At 39.5% G+C, this 27,718-nt stretch overlaps 1 protein-coding gene across 1 annotated transcript in view; it reads left to right on the top strand.

The window, feature by feature from the left end:
* CCDC191 (coiled-coil domain containing 191) overlaps positions 1 to 27,718 on the top strand; it is an 82,501-nt gene that overhangs the window by 14,652 nt on the left and 40,131 nt on the right. Inside the window, exons 5-8 of the mRNA XM_044919722.1 lie at positions 1,618 to 1,796; positions 3,451 to 3,674; positions 6,749 to 6,902; positions 17,682 to 17,872. Coding sequence (XP_044775657.1) covers positions 1,618 to 1,796; positions 3,451 to 3,674; positions 6,749 to 6,902; positions 17,682 to 17,872 — 748 coding nt within the window. The remainder of the gene's footprint in view (positions 1 to 1,617; positions 1,797 to 3,450; positions 3,675 to 6,748; positions 6,903 to 17,681; positions 17,873 to 27,718) is intronic.

The raw sequence follows: 27,718 nt of genomic DNA, 5'->3' as shown, positions 1-27,718 counted from the left end.
AATAGATTGAAAGTAAAAAGATGGAAAAAGCTATACCATGCAATCAGTAACCAAAAGAAAGTGAGAGCAGCTTACTAATTCAGGAAAAAAATAGACTGTAACATAAAAATTGTTACTAGGGACCAAGAAGGGCATTTTATAATGATAAAGGGTCAGCCATCAATAAAACATAACAAGTATAAACATACGTACACCTAAGAAAAGAGCCCCAAAATAGGGGCGCCTGGGTGGCTCAGTTGGGTAAGCATCTGCCTTCAGCTCGGGTCATGATTTCGGGGTCCTGGGATGAGCACTGCATTGGGCTCCCTGCTCAACGGCGAGGCTGCTTCTCTCTCTCTGCCCCTCCCCCTGCTCATGTTCTCTCTCTCTCTCTCTCTCTCAAATAAAATCTTTAAAAAAAAAAAAAGCCCTAAAATACATGAAGCAAAAACTGACAAAGTTGAGGGGAGAAATAGGTAATTGTACAATTCTCCAAATTATTTGGAGACCTTATACCCCATTTTCAGTGATGTATGGAACTAAACAGAACATCAACAAGGAAGATGTTCCTATAATTAGTCATTGAGAACATGCAAATTAAAACTACCTTGAGTAACCACTACATACGGTTTATATCCAAAGACTGACCATACTAAGTATTGGTGAGGATGTAGAGGAACCAGAACACTCCAATACTGCTGGTGAGAATATAAAATTTTGTGACCACTTTGGAAAACTGCTTGACAGTTTTTTAAAAAGTTAAACAGATACTTCTATGATCAAGCCATTCCACTCCTAGGCATTTTTCCAAGAGAAAACAAAGCATATGTTCATACAAAAACTTGTACACAAATGTTTATAACAACTTTATTTGTCATAGCCAAAATCTGGAAACAGCCCAAATGTCTATCCATGAATGAATGAACAAATTATGGTATACCCATACAGTGGAATACTAATCAGCAGTAAAAAGTGATGAACTGTTGATACAACAACATGATGAATCTCAGAAGTAATTGTGCTGAGTAAAAGAAGCCTGACCAAAAAAAGAGTACATAGTGTATGATTTAATTGATAAGAAATTCTAGAAAATGTAAATTAATTTATCCTGAGAGAAAGCAGGTCTGTGGTTGACTGGGATAAGACCGAGAACATGGGGAGGAGTGGGAGGAAGAGATTGCAAATCAGTTTGAGGACCCTTTTGGAACTGACAGACATGTTCTTTATCTTGATTATAGTGATGGTTTTACTGGTAGATGTATATGTCAAAACTTATGGTAGACTTTAAATATTTACAGTGTATTGTATGTCAGTTATACCTCAATAAAGCCATTTAAAAAAAACAATGGAGTCTTCAAGGATGTTTAGACTGAAGTAGTATCTTTTACATTTGGCAGTGAAGGAGTCTTTCATGTCTTGGGTGATGATAATTCCTCATGAATGGAATTTTCTTTCCTCTCAGTTGAAGGTAGTTAATTCCTGAGGGCTATACTCATCCAATTGGCATTATCAGTTACTATTTATTGAACACTCAGCTTCATATTTTTATTGTACCAAGATTATTTATATAAATATGGAAATTGTACTAAATTTTTTTTTTCATTTTCCCTTTTTTTGTTGTTGCTCTGTCTCCTCCAGAGTTGTGTGGCTATTTGGAGGAAGAAGAGGAAAGTACCACCGTTCAAAAATTTATAGACCATCTGCTCCATAAAAAAGTGGTGGATTCTGGAATGTTGGAAGATCTTGGAATGAATGGAAACCAAGACAAGCAGCAGCAGAAGGATCCTCGTCTTACCATGGAGATGAGACATAAGCAGGTGGGAGGGAAAAACAAAATTAAAATGGGTAACAGGAAGCAATCTTTGTGTAGCACATTTAATAAGCTTAAATAAAGACTTAGGTTTTATTATGAAAAAGAGTGCCATCTGTGGTTTGGTTAGAAAGAATAAAAATAAAATATAAGAACTTAGAAGAAAAATAATGCTCATAAACTGAGGACAGGAAACAGTTTATTTAAAAAAACCAAAAGAAGGAATAATTGATTTTGAACAATGGAGTGGGTGAACTAAACTTTATTAGTTTGTATATGGTACTATTATAAATATGTAGATTGGTTTTGCTTGAATTTGATTTTTGAACTGTGACATCAAAATATTAATATCATGAATATTCTAGTGAATGTTATAATGATAATTCTTTTCCAGACAACTGAAAAATTGACTCATTTTGTGATTATAATTTGAAAGGGAGGACAGATCTGAATTAAATCTAGTTCAGCTGTTTTGAATTAGAAACGCATATGGGAACTTTCTTTTCTTCAAAGGGAATAAATAGTGGGTTATAGGAAAAAGATGCGTCTCAATTCTTTGTAGAGGAGCTTCAGGAAATCAGAATGACCAAGTCTTTTCCACATGTCCAGAACTAAGACTGAACTAGAATGAATGTCTATACATTGTATGTTGTCTTTTTATAACCCTGAATTTCTGATTGCTTTAAAGCATTAAGGTGTGCCTAATCAGCACTGAGGATGTTAGAAAAAGGGGTAGAAGTATGATCCTAGTTTGGGTTTGTGATAAAAGGGAGGAGAGAAGGTTCAATAAGAGATTGCCAATACCTAGAAGTCTTATAAGTAAAGAATAAGATCCGGTCAGTGAAGAGGGAGGTAAAGGAGCACTCCTTAATTCATAGCTAGAAGAGCCGCTAGAGAATTAATGGGTTTGAAAAATTGATTGTGCTTATTCAGAAATATCATGGTTTTGATTTCCAAATATGAGCCAGAATCATTGATACATTTAAATAACGATCCAAGTGAATAGTGTTGTGGGGCGCCTGGGTGGCTCAGTTGGTTAAGCGTCTGCCTTCGGCTCAGGTCATGATCCCAGGGTCCTGGGATCGAGCCCTGCATCGGGCTTCCTGCTCCGCGGGAAGCCTGCTTCTCCCTCTCCCACTCTCCCTGCTTGTGTTCCCTCTCTCGCTGTGTCTCTCTCTGTCAAATAAATAAATAAAAATATTTTTAAAAAAATGAATAATGTGTTCCTCAGGCAGTAAATCACTGTTGTATCTTTCATGATGTAGCTTCCCCAAAATATCCATATTCTTTCTTAAATGGCTTGCACAGAGGGCCTAAATAAACAGCAGTAGTATACACCTTGGAAAATTTTAGGGGTGGGATATCATTACTATGTAAGAATCCAGAACTTGGCATCTGACCCAGTAAATTTTCAACTTTTCCATGGTGCAGATCGTTCCCAGAGTGCTGAGAGTCCTCTGACCTGACTTCATCTAGACTTTTGTATTGGCTCTTACCCAAGTAAACAAATGAATTCTTCCTATTCTTCCAATGAACAGTGAGCTTCTGGGCCAGAATCTTTCCAACTGGGCGTATTGTGAACTTGGAAATGTATTCTAAGCTTTTGTGTATCCTTTTCTACTTGAAAGGCTGCATTCCACCCTCACTGTGTTCTCTTTAAGGTAAAAGAAAATCGCATGAGACGTGAGAAAGAACTGGAGCGCCAGAGAATGGAAAAGACCCTGAAAAAATCGGTCTTCTTAGAGGCTCAGTATTTGGTGCAGGAAGAGAAGAGAAAGAAGGCTCTGGAAGCCAAGAAAGAGGAGGAGGAGATTCAAAGGGAGATGGTAAAGCTGCGGAGGGAGATAATTGAGAGGAGACAAACTGTGGAAGAAGCATGGAAAATGTAAGCCAGCCGTGGTGAGCGGTGTGAAGTTTTTTTTGTCTAAGCAGTCATTTTGGAAGTTTAAAAACATGGACATTGTGATAACAAAACACAAAGAAGAAATCACCCACAATTCCATGATGTTAACAAATTGTTTATGTTTTTCTGTTTCCTCTGGGTCTTGATCCCTTTACGTACTTAATTGCAACCATAAAGTACATTTATTTTGCTTGTTTTAGTTAACACATTGCCCAGAGTCCTGAGGTCTGTATATTATTTCTCCATTGAGTTCCTAGACCGTAATTTATGTAATGAGCTTCCCCCCATCTGATAAGCATTTCAACTATTTCAGGTTTTTCACTATATAATAATGCAGTGAGCTTCCTTGAGCATAGAGCTTTCTACATTCTTAGGCGTGTAATTACTGAGTTAAATGGTATAGGCCTTTGATGACTCTTGAAACATTGGCAAATTGCTTTCTAAATGGGTTGTACTTATTTACACTATTGCTGGCAGTGGACGAGGTTACCACACTCTTTTTAGCATTGGGAAGTACTATCATTTTCAATACTTTTGCACTTTCAGTAGGTATTATGTTGGTTAGTTTGCATTTCTTTGGTTACCTGAACATTGTTAAAATTGTCTGCTAATTGTGCCTCAGCCTATGTGAAGGGTGTGAGTGTCTTATCTTCTGATAATCATACAGAGTCATCATTGCCCTCCAACCACTGACAAAGAACAGGAATATCTGAGCTAAGAGGAAAATCAAAATAGTCCTCACAGGATGTAGTACTGTTATATATCCTCATGCAGAAAATGAGCTTCTAAATGAAATAACTAATGTATTTATTCTGAGAAACAGCACTGGTGCATGAACTGCAAAAAGCCTTGGAGTAATGTGCCTGAAGTGACTGAATACTCAAACTCAGAGGCCAGAAAGACCTATTCGATAATCCCTCTCGCCTCCATCAGCCTACACAGCTTTTCCCCCTGTGTTCCTGATTGCTCTTATTCTACCCAATTTAAAACAGCTCGGCAGTGGACGAGTGCTTCACGCTTTCAAGTGCCAGCCTCAGGCCTCCTCCAAACACCATTCCTTTTAGAAAGCAATCACCGGTGTTTTAGTGAGTTCTTGCTAAGGTCAACCTTACTTTTAGATTGCTTTTAAACCCTGAAAAATCTAGGCTGACCTAAAATAAATAGTGAAAACAAGTAACATTTGATGGGAGCGGGATGCTGTGCTCATAGTGGGCACTCAACAGATGCTCCCTGACCACTCGGTAAAATCTTATCCATGGTTACAGTGATTCAGGTAACATGCTATACTGCTAGCAGATGAACTGATTTAAACGTTCCACAAGGCAATTTGGCAATAAACAACAGGAGCCATAAAAATGGTATTACCACTTGACCTGGAAATTCCAGTCTTAGGAAAACACCCCTAAGAAAATGATCAGAAATCCAGACAAAGATTTGTGCACAAAGATAATATAATATTATTTATAATGGGCATTAATAAATACTGGAGAAATTAAAGAAAATGGTTATACAATGAGGCAGCACTGACTGTTGTCAGTGTTTTTTTCTGGGTGGAAATATGGATGGCTTTTATATCCAATTTTTTCACAATAAGCGGCTATCCCTTTTATAACAGATACATATTTTAATGTTATTTGAAAATCAGATCCATGGTGTTAGAACTGTATTTCTTTAAATGGCCACTGTGGTCGGCCTATAACTGTCTAATATAACACTGTTATGGCATTTGGATAGAGTCAGTAAAATTTTATTATTGATAGTTTTTAATTTCTTTGTAAGCTATCCTAAATCTGCTTTATTGCATAGTTTCAAAATATCTCCTCTAAGAGATTTATTAATTATTAATTAATTAAGGCAAAAATGGCAACTTCATACTGGAGAGGTCCCCTTAGCCAAGTGATGGTTAACATCACCAATAATAAGATATAACACTGTGTGTCCTCTGTATGTATATGAGAATTAATGAGAATGTCTATAGAGTAGCCTGGCATCCCTCTCAACTTGAGTTTCCACAATTATAAAGTGAAATTCAGAAAGATAAGGTGACCTTTGTGAGTTTTCACAGCTGGTTTGTGGCCAGAGCCCATGAATCCTGATTCCTGACTATTTCTACTGTATCATTGGTAGTATATATACCTTCCACACATATACATACATATACTTTAGTACACTCCAGTAAGAAGGCAGTGACTGTGAGCTTGCTTGAATTGGCATGTGGAAGAGGGATGACCTGGATGAGAAAGGATATGTGGGTGAGACAGCGGATGACCAGAGAAATAAGCAACAGTTACAGAGTGATTCCTGTCACTTGCCTGAAAGTTTTTTCCTTATTGTTATTAAGTTCTATTTTTTCTCTTTTCAGCTATTTTAGAATTAATATAAATTTCACTCTTGTTATACAAGAATACCTGATTCTTTTGTTATTTTTCTCCCTAGAAGCCTTGTAAAAGCCTTGGGGTAAAAATCTCATCCCTCTCTTACCTGAGGGTCCTTTTTTTGGTCTCTCCCTTAGAAGAAAAGAGAGAGCTTATGTCTACATATTGTTAACTCTCAAATTTTGATCAAAGTATCCCTCAATGATAAACTCAATAAAAATACTTTACCAAAATATTTATAGGGCTTTCTAATTTCAGAGTATAATAGTCTCTTATTTAATCTATATTTTATAAAGGAGTAAACTAAGGCTTAAAAAAAAAAAATCACCCTACAATGTAGTTTTAGAACCAAATCTAAAAATCTGTCTTCTGGGGGTGCCTGGGTGGCTCAGTCGTTAAGCGCCTGCCTTCGGCTCAGGTCATGATCCCGGGGTCCTGGGATCGAGCCCCGCATCAGGCTCCCTGCTCCGCGGGAAGCCTTCTTCTCCCTCTCCCACTCTCCCTGCTTGTGTTCCCTCTCTCGCTGTGTCTCTCTCTGTCAAATAAATAAATAAAATCTTTTAAAAAAAATAAAAATCTGTCTTCTGACGGAAAATTCAGTGTTCATTCCACTATAGTAGGTTGTAATTACCCATCATTAATTCTGTTGTTCATACATGTATTTTTTTAAATTGTTAACAGAGAGAGGAAAAAGCAGGAAGAAAATTCTCCCAAAAATACAGAAAAAGGCATGGTTCAGAGTGATTATATTCTTTTGGGTGAAGAAAAAATGGCGAAAGAAAGAAAGAAGAAACTGAGAGAGTTATTAATCCAAACTTTCAAGGAAAATCATCAGGTGGGAATTATAACTTCTCTTTTTTCAGCATTCTGTGGTGTAAATGACAGAGGGCTCCATCAGAGATGGGCCAGTGTCACACTAAGCCCAACTGAGCCTCATCGCAAATACCAAATTGCCCACACCGTTGGTTCTATGCTGCCCACCTGACCTAGGGCATGGGGTTGTGCTCCAGTCCTCTGTGCAGGGGCTATTCTTATAGATACTTTGATCTTGGGAAATCGGGTGTGAATCTAGGGTGGCTTCCTAAATTACTCTTTTCAGAATAGCATGTAACTACTAATGTAGATCTCTGGTAGGTTTTGAAAGCTTGGCTTCCACAGTCTTCTGGATTATTCAGAAGAATTACTCAGAAAAGTCACTTGCCTTCTGGGAGCTAAGATCTTAAAGCAGTGATACACTTCTCCTTTTCATGGTCTGCATTTTATTTTACTCTTTTCTCCCTCTCTTTTACTTTTTGTAAAAAACAAAACAAAACAACAACAAAAAAAACTAGTCTATTTTTATTGACAAATGAGCATCCTTTCCAGGCCATTTAAGCAGAAGTTTCTTTCAGTGAAGTGGGATTGACAGCAGTTTGCCTTTGGAACTTATAACATTTCAGGTAAAAGGGATTAGTTGGAAGATATGTAAAGTGAGAAGGTTGGATGAGAAAAGATAGATATGATATTTTATATTTCTTGTAACACCCACCCAAAGCCTTAGGCTTCGCTGAAATTCAGTGAAAGTTAGTGAAGTGAATGCAGGAATGCACAGATTTAACAAGAGAAAAGACAATGTCAAGATGATATTGAGGGAGCTTGATAAATATAGGATAGACTTACAGAAGCCCTGGAAATCAGTATCAGCAATTTGAATATAATATTGATAACTGGGATATGAGCAAGAAAGTAATGTAATCTAAACAATTTAAAAAGAGACATGGGCACCTAGGTGGCTCAGTCGCTTAAGCGTCTGCCTTTGGCTTAGGTCATGATCTCAGGGTCCTGGGATTGAGCCCCGTGTCAGGCTCCCTGCTCAGCAGGGAGTCTGCTTCTCCCTCTCCCTCGTGGTCTCCCTCTCAAATCTTAAAAAAAAGAGAGATGTGTTTGATGGAGGTATTTTGGACTGATGGGCAAGAAGTCATAATTATTGAGATATAAAACAACAAAAGCTTTGGTCAGAGTTTTGGCTTTAGGAATAGTGAGGGAAGAGTTAGCAGGAGGAAATGTTAAGAGTTGACATTAACATTTTGAGAAAGATTGGCAAGGACTCAGATGTTGTATCCTTCACAAGACCGAATTGGTGTGTCCTACAATAACAGTTCAGATTTCTGAAGGAAAATGGGAAAGGAGATGAATACTCAGGGGGCCATCTAGAGAAGGAGTGAGGAAAACGTGCCATGATATGTTACCCATCCAATGAGAGATGAATAAGACATGTGTTTTCTAGAAACTTAATTTTTAAATTCACTGTACAGGAAGAAATAATACATGTTTTAGGTAGAAGTGGCTAGTTATGAATTTTAGACACTTGAGAAGAGTTTTACAAAATTAGTGGTCCACCTAAAACCGATTACTCAGTTTTAAAAAGACCAACCAGTGTAACTTAAAAATGTGAGATTATGAATAAATTATCTCCACTCCTCACAGATTCTGCTTGATCTAAACCTATACTATATTGTTGTTAAGTTCTCATTTTGAAATAATTTTAGACATACAGAAAAATTGCAGAAACAGGACACACAATACCTGAATTCCCTTCATGCAGCTTTCCCCAATGTTAACATCTTATGTAAATGTAACATAATTATCAAAACTAGGAAATTAACCTTGGTACAATACCATCAAATACCATTAACTAAACTATACACCTTATTAGAATGTCACCAGTTTTTCCCCTAATGTCCTTTTTCTATTCCAGGACTTAGCCCATGATTCTACATTAGAGAATGCCTAGGAATAATAAAATAAAATAAACTTAAAAAAAAAAGAGAATGCCTAGGAGTATATATCTAGGACTCAGTTTCATATAGCTGTCATGTCTCCTTTGCCGCTTCCAGCTTTATGACAATAGCTCCTCAGTCTTTCCTTATCTTTTATGGCCTTGACATTTTTTAAGGGTGCTGATCAGGTATTTTGTACAATGTCTCTCAGCATCCTGAAAACATTGGGTTTTCTGATATTTTCTCCTGCTTAGATTGAGATTATGCATTTTTGGCAACTTTACTGCAAGAAGTGATGCTGTGCCCTTCTCAGGATCATACTGGGGGTATACAGTGTTAGTATGCTGGGTTTCTGTACTGTAAAGTTGCTTGTATTTTTTATTGTATTTTTTATTTTTTTATTTTTTCATTATTTTTTTAAGATTTTATTTATTTGTCAGAAGAGAGAGAGCGAGAGAGAGCAGCAAGCAGAGGGAGAAGCCGGTTCCCCACTGAGTAAGGAGCCCAATGTGGTACTCGATTCCAGGACCCTGGGATCATGACCGGAGCCAAGGCAGACGCTTAATGGTCAGAGCCACCCAGGCACCCTATTTTTTTATTTTTTTGAGAGAGATCAAGCATGAGCGAGAGTGAGTGGGGGGGAGGGGGAGAGGGAGACAGAGAATCTCAAGCAGGCTCCATGCCCAGTGCAGAGCCTGATGCAGGGCTCGATCTTACAACCGTGAAATCATGACCTGAGCCTAAACCAAGAGGCGGATGCTTAACCGACTGAGCCACCCAGGTGCTCCTGTACTGTAAAGTTACTATATCTCCTTTGGAATGTCTTAGAGGAGATATAGTAAAATTATGCAAATATCCTGTTTCTCCTTAAACTTTCACTTATTAATTTTAACATCCATTGGTAGGTCTTGCCTGTACATTAATGTATTTGTCTAATGATGATTTTGTATTTCCCTCATTTCTTCTTCATTTATTAATTGAAATTCTTCTAGAAAGAAAACCTGTCCTTTCTCCCCATTTATTTATTTATTTATTCAATTATGTCCTCTTAGCAGCATGGGCTCATGGGTATTTATTTTAGTTTGTGGGTGATTATTATTATTGTTTACTTTATTACTCAAATTGTTCTGACTTTGGCCATTGGAAAATCTTTCAGGTTGACTTCTTTGTTCTTTCAAAATGCTTCCATGCTTTTTTGAGCACTTCCTTTCTTTCTGGCACGATGGGACATTCAGGCCCATCTTGTATTTTCCCTTTCTAGCCCTGGAATCAACCACTTCTACACAGAACTCTGGTTTCTTTATTGGAGAATAGTATTTAGAAACCCAAATATGAACACTGGGTGCTATTACTGCTACTGGGGTGTCATTACTCAGCAGACAGAGCTGGGAAATGTGTGTATACTAACCCACACATATATACACATTATATGTATTTCTGTGTTTGTCTGTAGACATGTTAAAATCCATGAGTTCATACTGATACCTCGAATTCCAGTGCAGTAACACAGGGGCCATGGTATCCTTTGCTCTTCCTTATTTATAACTTCTTTCTATAACTATCTGTATATGTTTATTAAAATAATCATGAGTTCATAATGATGCCTTCAACCCTAATCCAGCACCACACGTTTCAGTGTACCCTTTCCCCCTTGCTTATTTATAATTCCTTTCTCTGGCAGTGAGAAATCTGGCACTCATTACCCAAAATATATTTACTTATTTAATCCTGCTATACTATAAAAGTGGTTTCAGAATTGCTAACCCATACTGCTATGTAAACAAATTCGCTAACCAGAGTACAATATTGGTACATTATTTTCATTTTCAGTCGCATTCAGCCAGAATATTATTACTTAGGTTATAGGTTAGGTTCTGTTCTTCCCCTTCCATTTCAGTGTGATTATGTTATTTATTTGCAACACGGCTAGTGAACCTGTAATTTTGATTTCCCCCATGTATATGAGTGTAACGAGACATGGGGAAAATCCTACCAGACCCCTCAGGCTTTTACGTAGACTTGGCTGGAGACAGGACAGTCCTCTGGTAAATGCCACGGAGTAGCAGACCCCCTGGGCTCATTACCTTGGCCCTAGTCCACATTCCTAGCCTTGTTCTAAAGGAGCCTAAAGCTGCCCTTGGGTAATGAAACTTGAACACTCAGCAGCCTAAATATGACCACAGGATAAAAAGGGGGAAAATGCCTAGCTGGCTTGCAGTGAGTGGCTAGATAACAGGAAACTCTTTTCAGCACCCTCAAAATGGTTCACTGTCACAAGCCCAATAGCAAGCTATATAGAGTATTTGTAGGAAGACTTTAAAGAATCTGTTTCTAGGAGGAGTTCCAGTTCAAGCTCCTTTAATTCTTGTAATTCTCTGTGCTTTGACTCTGGATTGTATTTGTTCCCCCAAACAGTCTCTCTTAACATCACATGTGGGCCCAGTTATTCAATAGGAGACTTTCTGAGAGAAACAGAGCTGGCCCTCTTATCCAAACAGAGGTTCAGGTGCAGTGCTGTGCGTGCATCTTCCCCACATATTTCATTGCCTGGTCTCTTTGTTATATCAAAAACATCTCTTTCTGTATAGAAACTTTCTACTTCCATTTTCCATCCTATTTTCTCTTTGATCTTGCAGTGAAATCTCTTGGGGAGATACAGCAATCCTCATATCATTGCTAATTAGCAGAAACAAGGGATTAACTATGAAACTCTTATACTATTTGGGAAATGGCCTTCTTAATTCTAACCCTGTTCTGAAATACATTTTATGTTTTCTTAAGAAGATAAGAAAGTCTGTGATCTTTGCTGCTTGTGAAAGTTGAAGAGAACAATGAAAGATGAGTTGATACTAACTTAAATCTTAATTCTGTGCGGGAAGTTTTGGTTTGCTTGTTTGGTTGGGTTTTTCTGTTAGAGAGTAAGATAATAGTGACCCAAAGGAATCATTGTTAATGTTGCGCTTACGGCATAGCACCTTCCAAAAGGCCACCCCACACTAAACCAGGGGAACATGGAGATATATGGAAAAGAAGCCTGGATTTTTCTGACAAGATGATGAAAACTGTAGTTAAGTACCTCATTTATATAGCACGATTCATCCCCAAAGATCTTCGTTCTGTCAGGACTGCCTACATGCCACTGAAGTAAAGCCATTTCTGAGGGGAAGCATAGCAACCATCCTCTCTATGTTTGAGGAAGGAAATGAAGGAAAAGCCTCTTTGCAAATAAAACTTCAGAGAAAGAAATGTCAGGCACACACGTGAAGGACGTTGGGATTCATGTAACTCTCCCTCTAAGTTTATTGCCAAAGAGCACGTGTGGTATGCATTTTAGGAGGGGTTTGAAACATTATTATATATTACTTCATACAGCTAACTCTGGGAAATTTCCAAGTAAAATTTTATCGGTATTAGTAAGGAGGTTGTTTATTCTGCTGTTCTTTTCTTCCTTACCCTCGCCCTATGAGTCACTCACGTTTCCCATTCTCCCAGAAGGGACAGTGAAGGCCATTTTACCAAAATATCGTGTTGGTGTTTTGCTTTTCAAAATGCCATGAAGCCTTTTTGAGCTAGAGGTTCCAATTTGTGTATAAGTAATTTTTTGTCTTTTGAAAAAAGTACTGATTAAATTCTGCTTTTAAAGAAATAAGAAAAGAGCCTTTGGCATAAATGGAGCCCATTCCGTAAAATTTTACGGCGTAGAATATCTTTTCCCCTAAATACTAGACATTTCAGGTGACTATTTTTAAGGATCTTGGGAACCAAATGACAAAGAAACATAGAAACAAATGACATCACATCATGTCTTACTGTCAGACTACCCTGGAGGTGAACCTAACATTGGTCTAATATATTCTGAGGTGAGCTCTACTCTCCGTAGTTCAAGTGTGTGTGGCTGGGGGTGGGGGAGAATGGGCAGGGAGTGGGGATTGGTGGAGGGGGTAAGGAAGTCTGGAAGAGGAAGAAGGAGAGTTCATGGGAAGCAGAGGGTCTGCCCTCCCTAAAGACACGAGGCCCTGAGCTATGTTGGGGAAGGAGGACTGTCCTAATGAATAGTCAGGTTATAGGCTGTATTGTGATCATTCTTCTTTACAAGATCCCAGAGAGTTTTGCTCATTAAGAATTTACTGTATGGTAAGACTAAGCAATTGCTTTCTGAAATTGTATTATTTCTGAAGTGAAACAGAGTTAGATTAATAAAAGCAATATTACTGATTAAAGTTCTTAGCAGAATTAAGAAGAATTTACGAAATGTCCTAATGTTGGCAGTACATACTCACACATTTATGAGTGAAGTGATATAATGTCTGATGCATGGGATTTATTTATAAATATTCCAGAAAAAAAAATGGATGGAAAGAGAAAATAAGATCAGCAAAATGTTGGTAATTTTTTTTTTTTAAGATTTTATTTATTTATTTGACAGAGAGAGACACAGCAAGAGAGGGAACACAAGCAGGGGGAGTGGGAGAGGGAGAAGCAGGCTCCCCACTGAGCAGGGAGCCCGATGCGGGGCTCCATTCCAGGACCCTGGGATCATGACCTGAGCCGAAGGCAGACGCCTAATGACTGAGCCACCCAGGCGCCCCAAAATGTTGGTAATTTTTAAAAGCTGAATGGGGGGTTTATTCTTCTGTTCTACTTTTGGGTATGTTTGTTAAATTTCTGTAATAAGGGTGTTTTTTGTTTTTATTTTAAGTTTAAAAAAGGAAAGAGAAAAAACTTAAATACAGAAGTTAAAAGAGCATTGCATCTTCCAGGATATAACAAAATAGCTTTTTGTCTGTAACCAGGGTTAGCATTTCACACAGCAGTGGTTGTCAAAGTGTAGGCCTCTGGGCTTTTCCATGGAACCAGGCATTGTCCAGGTCTTAGCACTGTGTGCAGAGAACTGAATCTATTTTCCCTAACATAATTAGTTACAGGAGTATTTATGCTCTGGGGTAGGGGATGCAATGACTTCCTCTCTTTTCTTTGGGGCATAAGTATGAAAATCAGGAGTAGGGTGGGACACAGGATACTCCTTCCCAGGGGCATTCATTTTGCCCTGATAGGATCCTCCTCTCCCCAACCCTCAGGGACTGCAAAGGTTCCGTGGGGCTTTTGCCTAGCTGGATTGGTCCCCAAAAGGAAAAAAGTTACTTCCTTGGGTAGCTTTAGAGCGCCTATTACTTTTAAAAGCCAGGGAGCAGCAAGGAGTCACCTGGGGTCCTAGGGGGCGTGTAGCTTTCTTGCTAACGTGGAGGGGAGCCTCGGCCAACTCCCCTCGACCACTGGTTGCACCACAGTTAGTTGTGTTCAGCAGAAATAAATTGTAAACTTGTTGACATTTTTGTCCTCTTTACAATGCATTGTTTATTTTTCCATGACTGAGAATTTTGATGCAATTATCACTGAGCTTTCTGACAAAAGGGAAATAGCTGAGGAATTTTGATGAGTTACCCACTTCATTAATCAGAACAAGCATCTCTAGTGACGGGGTTAGAATTACAATGAAGATTAGATAGCAAATTGCTGTTCCACCTAACGTCAGTCATTCTCCGTGACAGCAGTGTGATTACACTTCAGGGAAGAGCTTTTCTTGCCAACAAAACGAGGGCAACTCCAGTGCAGGTAATAAATTTAGCAGGGCGAGCTGTCATTTCTTCTCTTGAGTGGAATCCTTAACGATCAAATGATGTCTTGTAGAAGATTTTGAGACAAGAAGAGCATTTCCCTTAAAAACTTTCTAAATTTCACTTTGTAGTATTTTATTTTATAAATTATTAGAGATAATGTATTTAGGAACAGTTCTTCCCACCATGATTTTCAGTATTTTACTTACCTGTAGGAAGCCTTAATTTTCACTACCACCACTATGTTAAAGTGATGTGGAAGTTAAAATCAATGACTGTATTTGAAAATCCTTCAGAAATAAAACATGGTGCAGAAATAAAGGAACTAGGTAAGAAAGGGAGGGAGGTCATCCTAGTCATCCAGCTAGTTAAAACATTAAATTCTGAAATAGAACTTATTAAATAGAATGAATTAAACAGAGTGTATTCCTCTTCCAACCCAATTGTGCTTTTAAATAATAGTTCTTGTTTCCGAGCGCAAAAGGATAGAGCAGGGTTGTCGCTCCCGAGTGTAGTACTGAAGAGGAGAAGCAGGCCTGGGAACAGCAGGGACTCAGCTGGGGGGAGAGGTAATAGAAAGAATAAATAGATCATGACTATGGAAGTATGCCACTTCTCATCCCTTCTAAATAAAAGCAGAGTGCTAGCATCTTCCAGAGAAGACAGGACTGAGAATATTTTCCTTTCCCAAATATTTTCCTCCAAGCACATTTATGGGACTCCTTTTTGCCTGAATAACGTTTGCTCTGAGTCAAGAATAAGTGGCTATTCTTGGTTCACACTTGTATTTTTTCATTTAAATTTTAATGGGATTGCTCTTTTGAATAGGCAGGAAAAACCAGTAAGTTGATTTCAAGAAAACAGTTGCTATGAGTCTGTCACTTTGCTGTTACTAACTTCTATGTAGTGAAACTGAATTATAGACCTTTAAAACTGATCATTTTGCTTTCAAAGTCTAAACTTAACTATTTTAAAGAAATATGTTGACTATAGCATTTAGGAACTCAAATTTTCCCTTCTTAAATTCAGTTATGTTCTAGTGGTGCTCTTCTACCATAGTTAGTTATGTACTGACTTCTTTCTCTTTCGGTATAAAAGAAGCAGAGATTTTGCCCTTCATTTTTAGGAGACTTTTTGCCTAATAGATTAGGTCATCAGGATGCCAGAATGTTTCGGTTTTAGCCTTAGGTGTACCACTAACTTTTCACTCTGTGAATTTAGTCATTAACTCTTCTCTACTTGAAGTTCAGCTTGGTGTAAGGTAAATCATAATAATATCTGCAGTCTCTCTATTTTGTAATGATGGTCTACAAATTAATAGTGCGTGTAATATTGTGCTTACAGTAATGCCTTGAACTTAATAGACAAGGAATGTAGAAATCCAAGAAGCACGCTATTAATAGTGTTATTATTGTCCAGGTGGATTATGTTTATACTATTTCATCATTAGAAATATTCCAGGAGTTAAAATTAGAGATAGCTGTACACCAATAGGAGTCTCTTAAATGAATCTGGTAGACAGAGGATATTTTCTTTTGACTATGGCACACAAGTTAACAATATATTTTTTTCATGCTTTATTTTGTGGGTTAGACAGGCAAATAATAATGCAAAAACTCAACCTGGCAGCTGTGTGTCTTTGCCTTTTTATGACTGCAGGCATATCCTGTATTCAGCAAATCTTCCTTCCTCCCTCCCTCCCTGTCTTCTCTTCTTCCCTTCTTTCCGTGGGATCTAAGGTGAAGGTCTAGACAGTACGCCCTCATTTGACATAATGGAAAGGTATGAGAGCTTTTTAAAGTTTGCCATGGTTTCTCCCAATAAATAATAATAAAGAAGATTCTGTAATTTGTCTAAATGGGAATAGAACTGAATTCTTGTGTAAGAAAACATTCCTAGCCAAATGGGCTATTTCTAAGAATTCTAACATATGCTCCCTTAGGTTAGTAGTCTTTTAATTTATTTGCCCTCTTAATTTTGTTCAGAGTTCCCCAATTTAAACCCAGCGGTGGCTGCTTACTAAATGTTGAAATAGTGAAAGATAAGTGTTGTTGCACAGATATAAGCAGTAAATAACAGCTGACCCTGGTAGAGCTAGCAAGTGCTTGAAGCTGGTCATCACGCACCCCCTCTGTCTCCCACAGAGTCACTTTCTATGAGGTTACTTTCTATTTTATTGCTATCAACACTTGGTACAACTCTCAGATTTGCCATTTCCATTCATGGGACTGAGTCCCTTCCTTACGAAGGCTCACAGTCTAGTGGATACCAGTAAACAGGTGGTTATAATACAGTGTAATGAGTGTTTTGATGGAAAGCAGAGGTTGCTCTGGGAACATAGTGGAAGGACACTTATATTTGGGGAGAGCAGTTGGTAACAGGAGAACTTCCAGAGAGAAGTGAGTCCTGAAGTAGTCAGTCAAAGAAAGGGCAGAAAAGGAGGACCAAGAAATTAGTATGAACATAGGAAAGTGTTAAACAGTGTGGTTGATGTAAGGTCAAGAGCTGAAAGTTATGTGATGTAGTGGGAACATTAAGTTTACCTTGAAGGTAGGAGATGTAGGCAAGGGCTAGATCTCAGAGATTTACTAGGACCATGAGTAAAGTTCTTCTCTAGGGACATCCTTAGGCTCAGTAGATCCTGTCTTGTTGTCAGATGCATGTAGTGGAAGATCCGAAGCATCCTGAGCATCTGGTCTCTCTAGGCACTCACCAGAGCTCTGTCATGGTCAGTGGTGGCTCAGCTGAAGCTGTTGTTTTAGCTGTCTTGTTTCCAGGGACCAGAGTCCCCCATTCTATTCCTCATGGGATCTTCCATGTTCCTTTGTGCAGGACATCAGCAGTGTTAGTAATAGGAATGAATTACTCAGGTGGTATTTACACTCCAAGACAAGCTGGCAAGCCTACTGGAAGCAGGTGTTTCAAGCTTTTCAAACGAGTCCCTTAACTCGGGTCTTCGAAGTGACTGTTACTCGGGATCCCCATCGGACCGATGCCTTACAATGAGAACTAAGTATTGGAGTTTAAGTCGTGAGCGTCTGAGCCCGAGAGTACCTCAGCTGCATGACTTGAATATTTGTCGTCATTATTAGCAGAAACCAATTATACTTTGCTTCTCTTCCATCAAGACAACAGTTCCTAGATTTGTTAGAAGAAGTGTGAGGGGGAAATCTGAGGTGACAGCTCTCGGTATCAGATATTAGCTCATCCGTGGTGATTTTCCACATGTTTCCGTTGCAGTGTCAAAAACGGTATTTCTCTGCCTGGCACGAGCTGATCCTTGATCACAGGATTAAGCTGGGAAAAGCTGGGACCCTGTCCAACTGGAAGTTCCAACTGAAGGTCCTGCGGGCCTGGAGAGACTACACAAGATCCCAGAAGTTGGCGCGGGAGACTCAAGCCATGCAGAATGACCTTAGGGAAGAAAACAGGTACTGTTATTTTTATCATGAAAACCATGGTGTTGGGGCGCCTGGGTGGCTCAGTCGTTAAGCATCTGCCTTTGGCTCAGGTCATGATCCCAGGGTCCTGGGATCAAGCCCCGCATCGGGCTCCCTGCTCGGAGGGAAGCCTGCTTCTCCCTCTCCCACTCCCCCTGCTTGTGTTCCCTCTCTCGCTGTGTCTCTCTCTGTCAAATAAATAAATAAATAAAATCTTTAAAAAAAAAAAAAAAGAAAACCATGGTGTTTTTAGGACATTTTTCCTCCTGAAGAATTCTGAAATAAACTCTAAAAAGTACGTCATCCATTATAAAATGTGGTAATCCCTGTTTTTCTGTATTACATCCCAAACTAGAAACTTTTAACTGAAAAATGTAAGCAAAAAAAAATTTTAATTAAAATATGCTAATGTCCATGCTTTCCTTTTTGATGGAAGCAAGTGTTATGCTTTTTCTCTTGTCTTCCAGTGTCCTAGCATTGCACCTTGGACCATCTTATAATTCAGAAGACAGAGTTTGGTTTATACGCCAGTAATTCTCATTGGTAGAAATCCCTGTCTGCACAGAGTATGTTAATTAGGGACACAGGGAACATTCATCTAGGAGGGCAGACCTGCCAAGGTGATTTCGCCCACTCCTCCATCTTTTGTTCTACACCTTGTTTAGAGATTTTTGATACCTTTATATCAGCTCCCTCTTAGGCTTGTGAATGACATAGAATTTGTCTTCAAATAAAACTTGCTTTGTCCTATCATCTTAAAATTAAATACATTTTCTTCTTTTCATTTCCAAGTTCAACTTTGCACCCTTGAACCAAAATCATGGCTTTAAAAGGAACCATTTGTTTATTTGGGGGCGGATACAGTTTATGTTCTTGTGTGTATTCACTTCTCTCACTGGCAACTCTGTTAGCCATTCAGGGTGAAACTTGAATGAATGGTGTGTGAAATCATTGTTACGTAGAGGGAAATGGTGCCCCCTATAGTTGTGCAACCCTGTGACAGCATCAGGCCCTGGGGTGGATACACAGGAGCCTAATTCCTGGCCTCACAGTTCTGTGGGGAAGACAAGATCTAGAAATAGGACAGGTGTTGAGCAGCATCATAAACTGCACAGTGCATCCCCTCTGTTGCTGAGAATTTAGCAGAACGAAGTGTCACAGGGATTGAGGAGGCTCCTACAGAGTGCCAGGAAGGGCTTTATCAGGAAGGTGGGTCATGAGCTGGACTCCGTACCATAAGTAGAATGCTCCTAGGTGGGGACAAGGAGATGAGGTAATGACGTGTAGTGTAGCCATCCAGGTTGGTTGGAAGATCATCAGCTGTGTGGTTCTCAAGTTCATCAACCTGTGAAAGGCCTTGAATGCCAAGACAAGGAGTTTAGGGATTCTTTGTTAAATAAAGGTGAATTCTTGACAGATTTTAAGCAGAAGGATGACCTAGTCAATTTCCCTTTCTTTACAGTATGCCGGGGGAATCTTCAGTTGGGGGGAAAAAGGCAGCATAGAAAACTCTTTCCCATAATTTGTTTCTAAGTTCTCAGGATCCAGTGATTGATATAAGGAATTGGGATGATAGCCTACTGAAAAAGGATTGGCTAGCAGGATTTGCTGGATAAAGGAGGGAAACTGGAGGTGCTATAAAGGGGAAGCAACATGAGTGAGGGCATGAAGGGAGTGGAAATTGAGTGGTGAAGTTAAAAGTGGCCTGTGAAATTTACATGCCAGAAGAAACTTGTAGAAGAAAAATCTGAAGAACTTGAGATTTCATTCCAATTAAACTGTTTAAATATAAAAATCACTAAATGGGGATTTCATAATAGCATGATGTGCCAATTTTTTTTAAAGATCTTAGAACTTTTTGTCTCGTATCTTTGAATTATTTTCAGGTGTCTATTTTTAAATGTTCAGAATGGGTACTACATTTTTTTTTAAAGTGCCAGAGTTAGAAAACACATAATAATTTTTTTACTACAAAACTTTAGAGCAATAAAATCTTAGAGTAGGAAGTCATCTCAAGGATCGTCTAATCCTGCCTGTCATTTTACAGATGTTAAAAGTAAGGTCTGGAGAGAGTAAACGAGATAAGGTAAGAGTAGCTAATCCACAACGAGAGTCTGGTCTTTTTTATTCTGAGTCAGATACTTTTTCCTATACCACCCTGCTTCTGTGTTAAATGTTAAATTGCATCTGGGTGGTGGTTCCCTAAGACAGCCATATTTTTCAGTTATATGGCAACTTACTTTAGATGGTTGCAGATGAAAAATAGAGTAGCAATTAACAAATGACAAGTAATGCCAGAAACATATGAGAAGAAAGGAGCTATTAAATACAAACCTCCTTTGTGCTGCTTTCCTGCAAATCCCTGGCTCTCTACATGTTTTTCTTTGTTCTAGAAATTAAGTTGGGTGATTTTGTTCCAAGAAGGTCGGAATATTAAAGGTGGGGAAAAAGCTCAGAGGTAGATACTGTGAGCAGAAATCAAGAAATGTCGGTGGGATTGAGCGTGTCTGGAGAGCCTCTTTCTGTGTTTATCAGAGTTTCTCCTAGTACCTCAGTGGACACCAAATATACATTTGTTGAGTATAAATGAGTCAGTGAGTGAAGGAGTTCATTTGCTTCCTCTCTTGTAATTTAACTTGATAGTGTCTTCAAGCATTTTTTTCTAATAATGAGCTCAAGGAATATAATGGGTTACTCACTGTAGAAACTAAACTCTCACCAGATTGGCAAAACACAGGTGGTTCTGTGGCCTATCCACCTGGACATGGAAATCATTTGCTATGCCCATTACTCGGATGTCAGCTGTGTCCTCATCCTCCAGCTCCTGCATCCACATCTGTTTTTGACACCTGGGGTTTTCCCCTCACTGGCCTGTCCCCTGCAAGGGCCAGCTTTCCTGGCTTCTATTCTTCCTTCCTTCCTTCCCTTCTTCCTTTATTTCTTTCTTTTCTTTTCTTTAATTTTCTTTCTTTTCTTCCTTTCTTTCTTTCTCTCTCTCTCCCTCCTATTTTTATCTATCTCTTTTCTTTTAAAAGTAGTTATGGAAATGGTATTATAAAATTTCAATACAATATCATAATACAATCTCAACATGAACAAATATTCCCAGACCCTGAGAATTCACTTGCTTAGGTAATACAACAAAACCCTGGTGTACACATCAAGTTAGGCCTTTTGATGTGGTGGTATTGGAATTTGAACTGTATTTTTAATCTGCTTGTTAGCATGTTCTCTTTCAAAGCTGCCTTTAGTTCTTCCATTGTTCCTCTCTCCCTTCCTCTCTCAAATTTATGGCCAGCCCTGGATAAAATTAGGAAGAAGTGGGGTTTGTTCTCAGCATCCTCCCCCAGCCCTTCCTGAGCCCCTGATTTCTCAGTTCTTCCCTGAGAAGCACCTCTGTCCTTCACTTATTAACCTCCACATTGCCTGCAGTCCTGCCCTCTCTTGCACCAGAGCTCTGGGCCTTTCCTGGAATATGCTTTTATCTCTTCCCTTTGTCCCTCAAGCCCCACGTGCTTTTTTTTTTTTTTTTTTTAAGATTTTATTTATTTGAAGAGAGAGACACAGCGAGAAAGGGAACACAGCAGGGGGAGTGGCAGAGGGAGAAGCAGGCTCCCCGCCAAGCAGGGAGCCCGACGTGGGGCTCGATCCCAGGACCCTGGGATCATGACCTGAGCCGAAGGCAGACGCTTAACGACTGAGCCACCCAGGCGCCCCCCCGCCACGTGCTTTTTTACTGTGATCCTCAGTTGATGTTATCCCTCTCAGGAAACTTCTTATATTTTCACAGGTGTTGTGTGGAAACAGTGCCCAAAATGTCAGTGATAGGGATTTGAGGATTTGAGGATCCTATGGCCAGCCAGTGGACAAACTGGCCCTTTGACATCCCTCAAACCATGGCATTCATTTGTTCACTCATTCTTTGATTCTGTTTGATGGAATTTATTCTTTCAGCCACCCAGCTTTTCTGACGTTTACTGGGTACTAGGCTCTCTCCTAAGTCCAGGGAGGGGGACTTGGAAAAAAGTGTTAAACACTTACCTTCTAGGAGTTTTCAGTCTAAATGAAGTGAAAAATGGTACCCGAATGCTAAAAATAATTACAACAGAAGGCACCATAAGAAAAATACTTAGGAATGACATAGACTTGGCTATCGTGCATTATAATTCCCCGAGGAGCTTTTTAAAAATAGGAATTCATGGGCCCCATCTTCTGAGAGAGAGAGAAATATGGCTAAGTAGAAGAGGGCTTTTTTGTTTTCTGTTTTTTTATTTTTTTTTATTTTTTTTAATTTTATTATGTTATGTTAGTCACCATAAAATATATCATTAGTTTTTGCTGTGGTGATCCATGACCCATTGTTTTCATATAACACCCAGTGCTCCATGCAGTACGTGCCCTCCTTAATACCCATCACTGGGCTAACCAATCCCCCCTCCCCCCTCCCCTCTAGAACCCTGTTTGTTTCTCAGAGTCCATAGTCTGTCATGGTTCATCTCTCCCTCCAGTACCCCCCCCCTCATTTTTCCCTTCCTTCTCCTAGTGTCCTCCATGCTATTCCTTATGTTCCACAAATAAGTGCTTGACTTATTTCACTTAGCATAATCTCCTCCAGTCCCATCCATGTTGATGTAAAAGTTGGGTATTCATCCTTTCTGATGGCTGAGTAATATTCCATTGTATATATGGACCACGTCTTCTTTATCCATTCATCTGTGGAAGGGCATCTCGGCTCTTTCCACAGTTTGGCTATTGAGGACATTGCTGCTATGAACATTGGGGTGCATATGGCCCTTCTTTTCACTACATCTGTGTCTTTGGGGTAAATACCCAGTAGTGTAATTGCTGGGTCATAGGGTAGCTCTATTTTTAATGTCTTGAGGAACCTCCACACTGTTTTCCAAAGTGGCTGTACCAACTTACATTCCCACCAACAGTGTAAGAGGGTTCCCCTTTCTCCACAACCTGTCCAACATTTGTTGTTTCTTTCCCTGTCCATTTTTGCCATTCTAACTGGTGTAAGGTGGTATCTCAATGTGGTTTTGATTTGAATTTCCCTGATGGCTAATGATGATGGACATTTTTTCATGTCTGTTAGCCATTTGTATGTCTTCTTCAGAGAAGTGTCTTTTCATCTCTTCTGCCCACTTTTTGACTTGATTATTTGTTTTTTGGGTGTTGAGTTTGAGAAGATCTTTATAGATCTTGGATACCAGCCCTTTATCTGTAGTGTCATTTGCAACTATCTTCTCCCATTCTGTGGGTTGCCTCTTTGTTTTGTTGACTGTTTCCTTTGCTGTGCAGAAGCTTTTTATCTTGATGAAGTCCCAAAAGTTCATTTTTGCTTTTGTTTCACTAGCTTTTGGAGATGTATCTTGAAAGAAGTTGCTGTGGGCGATGTCAAAGAGGTTACTGCCTATGTTCTTCTCTAGGATTTTGATGGATTCCTGTCTCACATTGAGGTCTTTCATCCACTTTGAGTTTATCTTTGTGAATGGTGTTAGAGAATGGTCAAGTTTCATTCTTCTGCATGTGGCTGTCCAATTTTCCCAGCACCATTTATTGAAGAAACTGTCTTTTTTCCATTGCATGTTTTTCCCTGCTTTTTCAAAGATTATTTGACCTTAGAGTTGAGGGTCCGTATCTGGGTTCTCTATTCTGTTCCATTGGTCTATATGTCTGTTTTTGTGCCAGTACCATGCTGTCTTGGTGCTCACAGCTTTGTAATATAGCTTGAAATTGGGCAACATGATGCCCCCAGCTTTGTTTTTCTTTTTCAACATTTCCTTGGCGATTCGGGGTGTTTTCTGATTCCATACAAATTTTAGGATTGTTTGTTCCAGCACTTTGAAAAATGTCATTGGAATTTTGACCGGGATGGCATTGAAGGTATAGATTGCTCTGGGTAGCATAGACATTTTAACAATGTTTATTCTTCCAATCCATGAGCATGGACTATTTTTCCATCTTTTTGTGTCTTCTTCAATTTCTTTCAAGAGTGTTTTGTAGTTCCTAGAGTATAGATCCTTTACCTCTTTGGTTAGGTTTATTCTGAGGTATCTTATGGTTTTTGGTGCTATTGTAAATGGAATCGTTTCTCTAATTTCTCTTTCTACGGTTGCGTTGTTAGTGTATAAGAAAGCAACTGATTGTGCATTGATTTTGTATCCTGCCACATTACTGAATTGCTGGATGAGTTCTAGTAATTTGGGGGTGGAGTCTTTGGGTTTTCCACATAAAGTATCATGTCGTCTGCGAAAAGAGAGAGTTTGACTTCTTCTTTGCCAATTTGAATACCTTTTATTTCTTTTTGTTGTCGGATTGCTGTTGCTAGGACTTCTAGTACTATGTTGAACCATAGTGGCGAGAGTGGGCATCCTTGACGTGTTTCTGATCTTAAGGGAAAGGCTCTCAGCTTTTCCCCATTGAGGATGATATTCGCTGTGGGTTTTTCATAGATGGATTTTATGAACTTGAGGAATGTTCCCTCTATCCCTATACTCTGGAGAGTTTTAATCAGGAAAGGATGTTGTATTTTGTCAAATGCTTTTTCTGCATCAATTGAGAGGACCATATGGTTCTTCTCCCTCCTCTTATTAATGTGTCTATCACATTGATTGATTTGTGAATGTTGAACCACCCTTGCATCCCAGGGATAAATCCCACTTGGTTGTGGTGGATGATCCTTTTAATGTATTGTTGGATCCTATGAGCTAGGATTTTGTTGAGGATTTTGGAATCCATATTCATCAGGGATATCGGTCTGAAATTCTCCTTTTTGATGGGGGTCTTGGCCTGGTTTGGGGATAAGGTAATGCTGGCCTCATAGAATGAGTTTGGAAGTTTTCCTTCTGTTTCTACTTTTTGAAACAACTTCAGTAGAATAGGTATTATTTCTTCTTTGAATGTTTGGTAGAATTCCCCAGGGAATCCATCAGGCCCTGGACTCTTGTTTTTTGGGAGGTTTTTGATCACTGCTTCCATCTCGTTACTGGTTATTGGCCTATTCAGGTTGTCAATTTCTTCCTGTTTCAGTCTTGGCAGCTTATAGGTTTCCAGGAAGGCCTCCATTTCATCCAGATTGCTCAGTTTATTGGCATATAGTTATTGATAATAATTTCTAATAATTGTTTCTATTTCCTTGGTGTTAGTCGTGATCTCTCCCCTTTCATTCATAATTTTATTAATTTGGGTCCTTTCTCTTTTCTTTTGGATAAGTCTGGCCAGTGGTTTATCGATCTTATCCTTTCAAAGAACCAACTTCTAGTTTCATTGATCTGATCTACTGTGTTTCTGGCTTCGAATTCATTGATCTCTGCTTTAATTTTAATTATTTCTCTTCTAATGCGTGGCTTAGGCATCGTTTATTACTTTTTCTCTAGTTCTTTAAGGTGTAGAGTTAGTTGGTGAATTCGGGATTTTTCTATTTTTTTGAGTGAGGCTTGGATGGCTATGTATTTCCCCCTTAGGACCGCCTTTGCAGTATCCCATAGGATTTTGGACCGATGTGTTTTCATTCTCATTGATTTCCATGAATTGTTTAAGTTCTTCTTTGATTTCCTGGTTGACCCAAACATTCTTGAGCAGAGTGGTCTTTAGCTTCCAAGTGTTTGAATTTCTGCCAAATTTTTTCTTGTGATTGAGTTCCAGTTTTAAAGCATTGTGGTCTGAGAATATGCAGGGAATAATCTCAATCTTTTGGTATCAGTTGAGACCTGATTTGTGACCCAGTATGTGGTCTATTCTGGACAAAGTTCCATGTGCGCTCGAGAAGAATGAGTATTCTGTTGTTTTAGGGTGGAATGTTCTGTAAATATCTATGAAGTCCATCGGTCCAATGTATCATTCAAAGCTCTTGTTTCCTTGTTGATTTTCTGCTTAGATGATCTGTCCATTGCTGAGAGTGGAGTATTGAGGTCTCCTACAATTATTGTTATCAATATGACTCTTTATTTTGGTTAACAGTTGGCTTATGTAGGTGACTGCTCCCATGTTGGGGGCGTAGATATTTACAATTGTTAGATCTTCTTGTTGGATAGACCCTTTAAGAATGATACAGTGTCCTTCTGTGTCTCTAATTACAGACTTTAGTTTAAAATCTAATTTGTCTGATACAAGGATTGCTACCGCAGCTTGCTTTTGAGGTCCGCTGGCATGGAAGATGGATCTCCATCCCTTCACTTTCAGTCTGGATGTATCTTTAGGTTCAAAATGAGTCTCTTGTAGGCAGCGTATGGATGGGTCCTGTCTTTTTATCCAATCTGTAACCCTGTGCCGTTTTATGAGAGCATTTAGGCCATTCACATTTAGAGTGATTATTGAAAGATATGAATTAATTGTCATCATGTTGCCTGTGAAGACATTGTTTTTATAGATTGTCCCTATGAATTTCTGTTGTAGATCACTCTTGGGGTCTTTCTCCTTTTATAGAACCCCCCTTAATATTTCTTGCAGGGCCGGCTTAGTGGTCACATATTCTTTCAGTTTCTGCCGGTCGTGGAAGCTCTGCATCTCTCCATCCATTCTAAATGAAAGCCTTGCCAGATAAAGTATTCTTGGCTCCATGTTCTTCTCATTTAGTACCCTGAATATGTCTTGCCAGGCCTTTCTGGCTTGCCAGGTCTCTGTGGATAGGTCTGACATTATTCTGATGTTCCTCCCTCTGTACGTAAGGAATCTTTTCCCCCTAACTGCCCTTAAGATGGTTTCCTTGGTTCTAAGATTTGCAAGTTTTACTATTACATGCCGGGGTGTTGGCCTGTTTTCCTTGATCTTGGGAGGGGTCCTCTCTGCCTCTAGGACGCGAATGTTTGTTTCATTCCCCAGATTAGGGAAATTCTCAGCTACGATTTGCTCAAATACATCTTCTAGTCCTCTCTCTCTCTCCACTCCCTCCAGGATTCCAATTATTCTGACATTGGAACACTTCATGGTGTCACTTATTTCTGTGATTCTATTTTCATGGATTCTGAGTTGTTTTTCCCTGGCCTCCTCTTTTCCCTTTTTATCTATTATATTGTCTTCCAGGTCGCTTCTTCTCTTTTCTGCCTCAGTTACCCTAGCTGTTAGATTATCTAGATTGGATTGGATCTCATTGATAGCATTTTTAAGTTCTGCCAATTCAGCTTTCATTTCTGCCCTTAGACACTCTATGTTGCCATTAATTGATTTCTCCATTCTAGCCATTGTCTTCACAATTGCTAGCCTGAATTCCATCTCCGACATCTTGGTTATATCTGCATCCATTTGTAAATCTGCAGCATAAGTCATAATCTCTGAGTCTTTTCTATTTTGGGGGCTCCTCCTCCTAGTCATTCTGTTGATGGGTGTTTGAGGGAATGTATAGAGTCCAAATTATTGACCAGAACCCAAGCAAGATGCACCTGTTTTCTTGGGACCTTAGGGTTGCTGGCCTCTTGTTTTCCCAGCCTGTCTTCTGTGGGAGGGGCCTGCCGCACTATTACTCAGGCAACCCTGTTTGGGCAGAGTTGCCCTGCGCCCCTGTGGCGGGGGATGGGCTCAGTGGGAATCAGTCTTTGGGGCTTTTGTTCTCTGGCGCCTTTCCCTGGTGGCTTTCCGCGTCTCCTCCCCGAGTCGGAGCAGAAGAGACCTTTTCCAACCCTCTGCCTCAGAGCAGAGAGACCGCAGTCTGTTCTTCAGTGAGCTCTCCAGGCCACACTGTCTCCGTCTCTGTCCGTGCTGCTATAAACTGCAGCGTCCTGGGTTGTGCGCCCCTCCGCAGCGCTCCCAGTCCTGCCTCCAGGTCGGGGCACGTCTCTGCCCTTTGTGCTTCTAAATCCGCCAGCCACCCCCAGTTCGCATGCGCGACCCCGCCGC

Source organism: Neomonachus schauinslandi, chromosome 1, assembly GCF_002201575.2.
Source record: "Neomonachus schauinslandi chromosome 1, ASM220157v2, whole genome shotgun sequence".
NCBI classification, from domain to species: Eukaryota; Metazoa; Chordata; class Mammalia; order Carnivora; family Phocidae; genus Neomonachus; species Neomonachus schauinslandi.
Note: the sequence above shows the minus strand (reverse complement) of the source record. Positions and strands in the feature narration are given on the sequence as shown.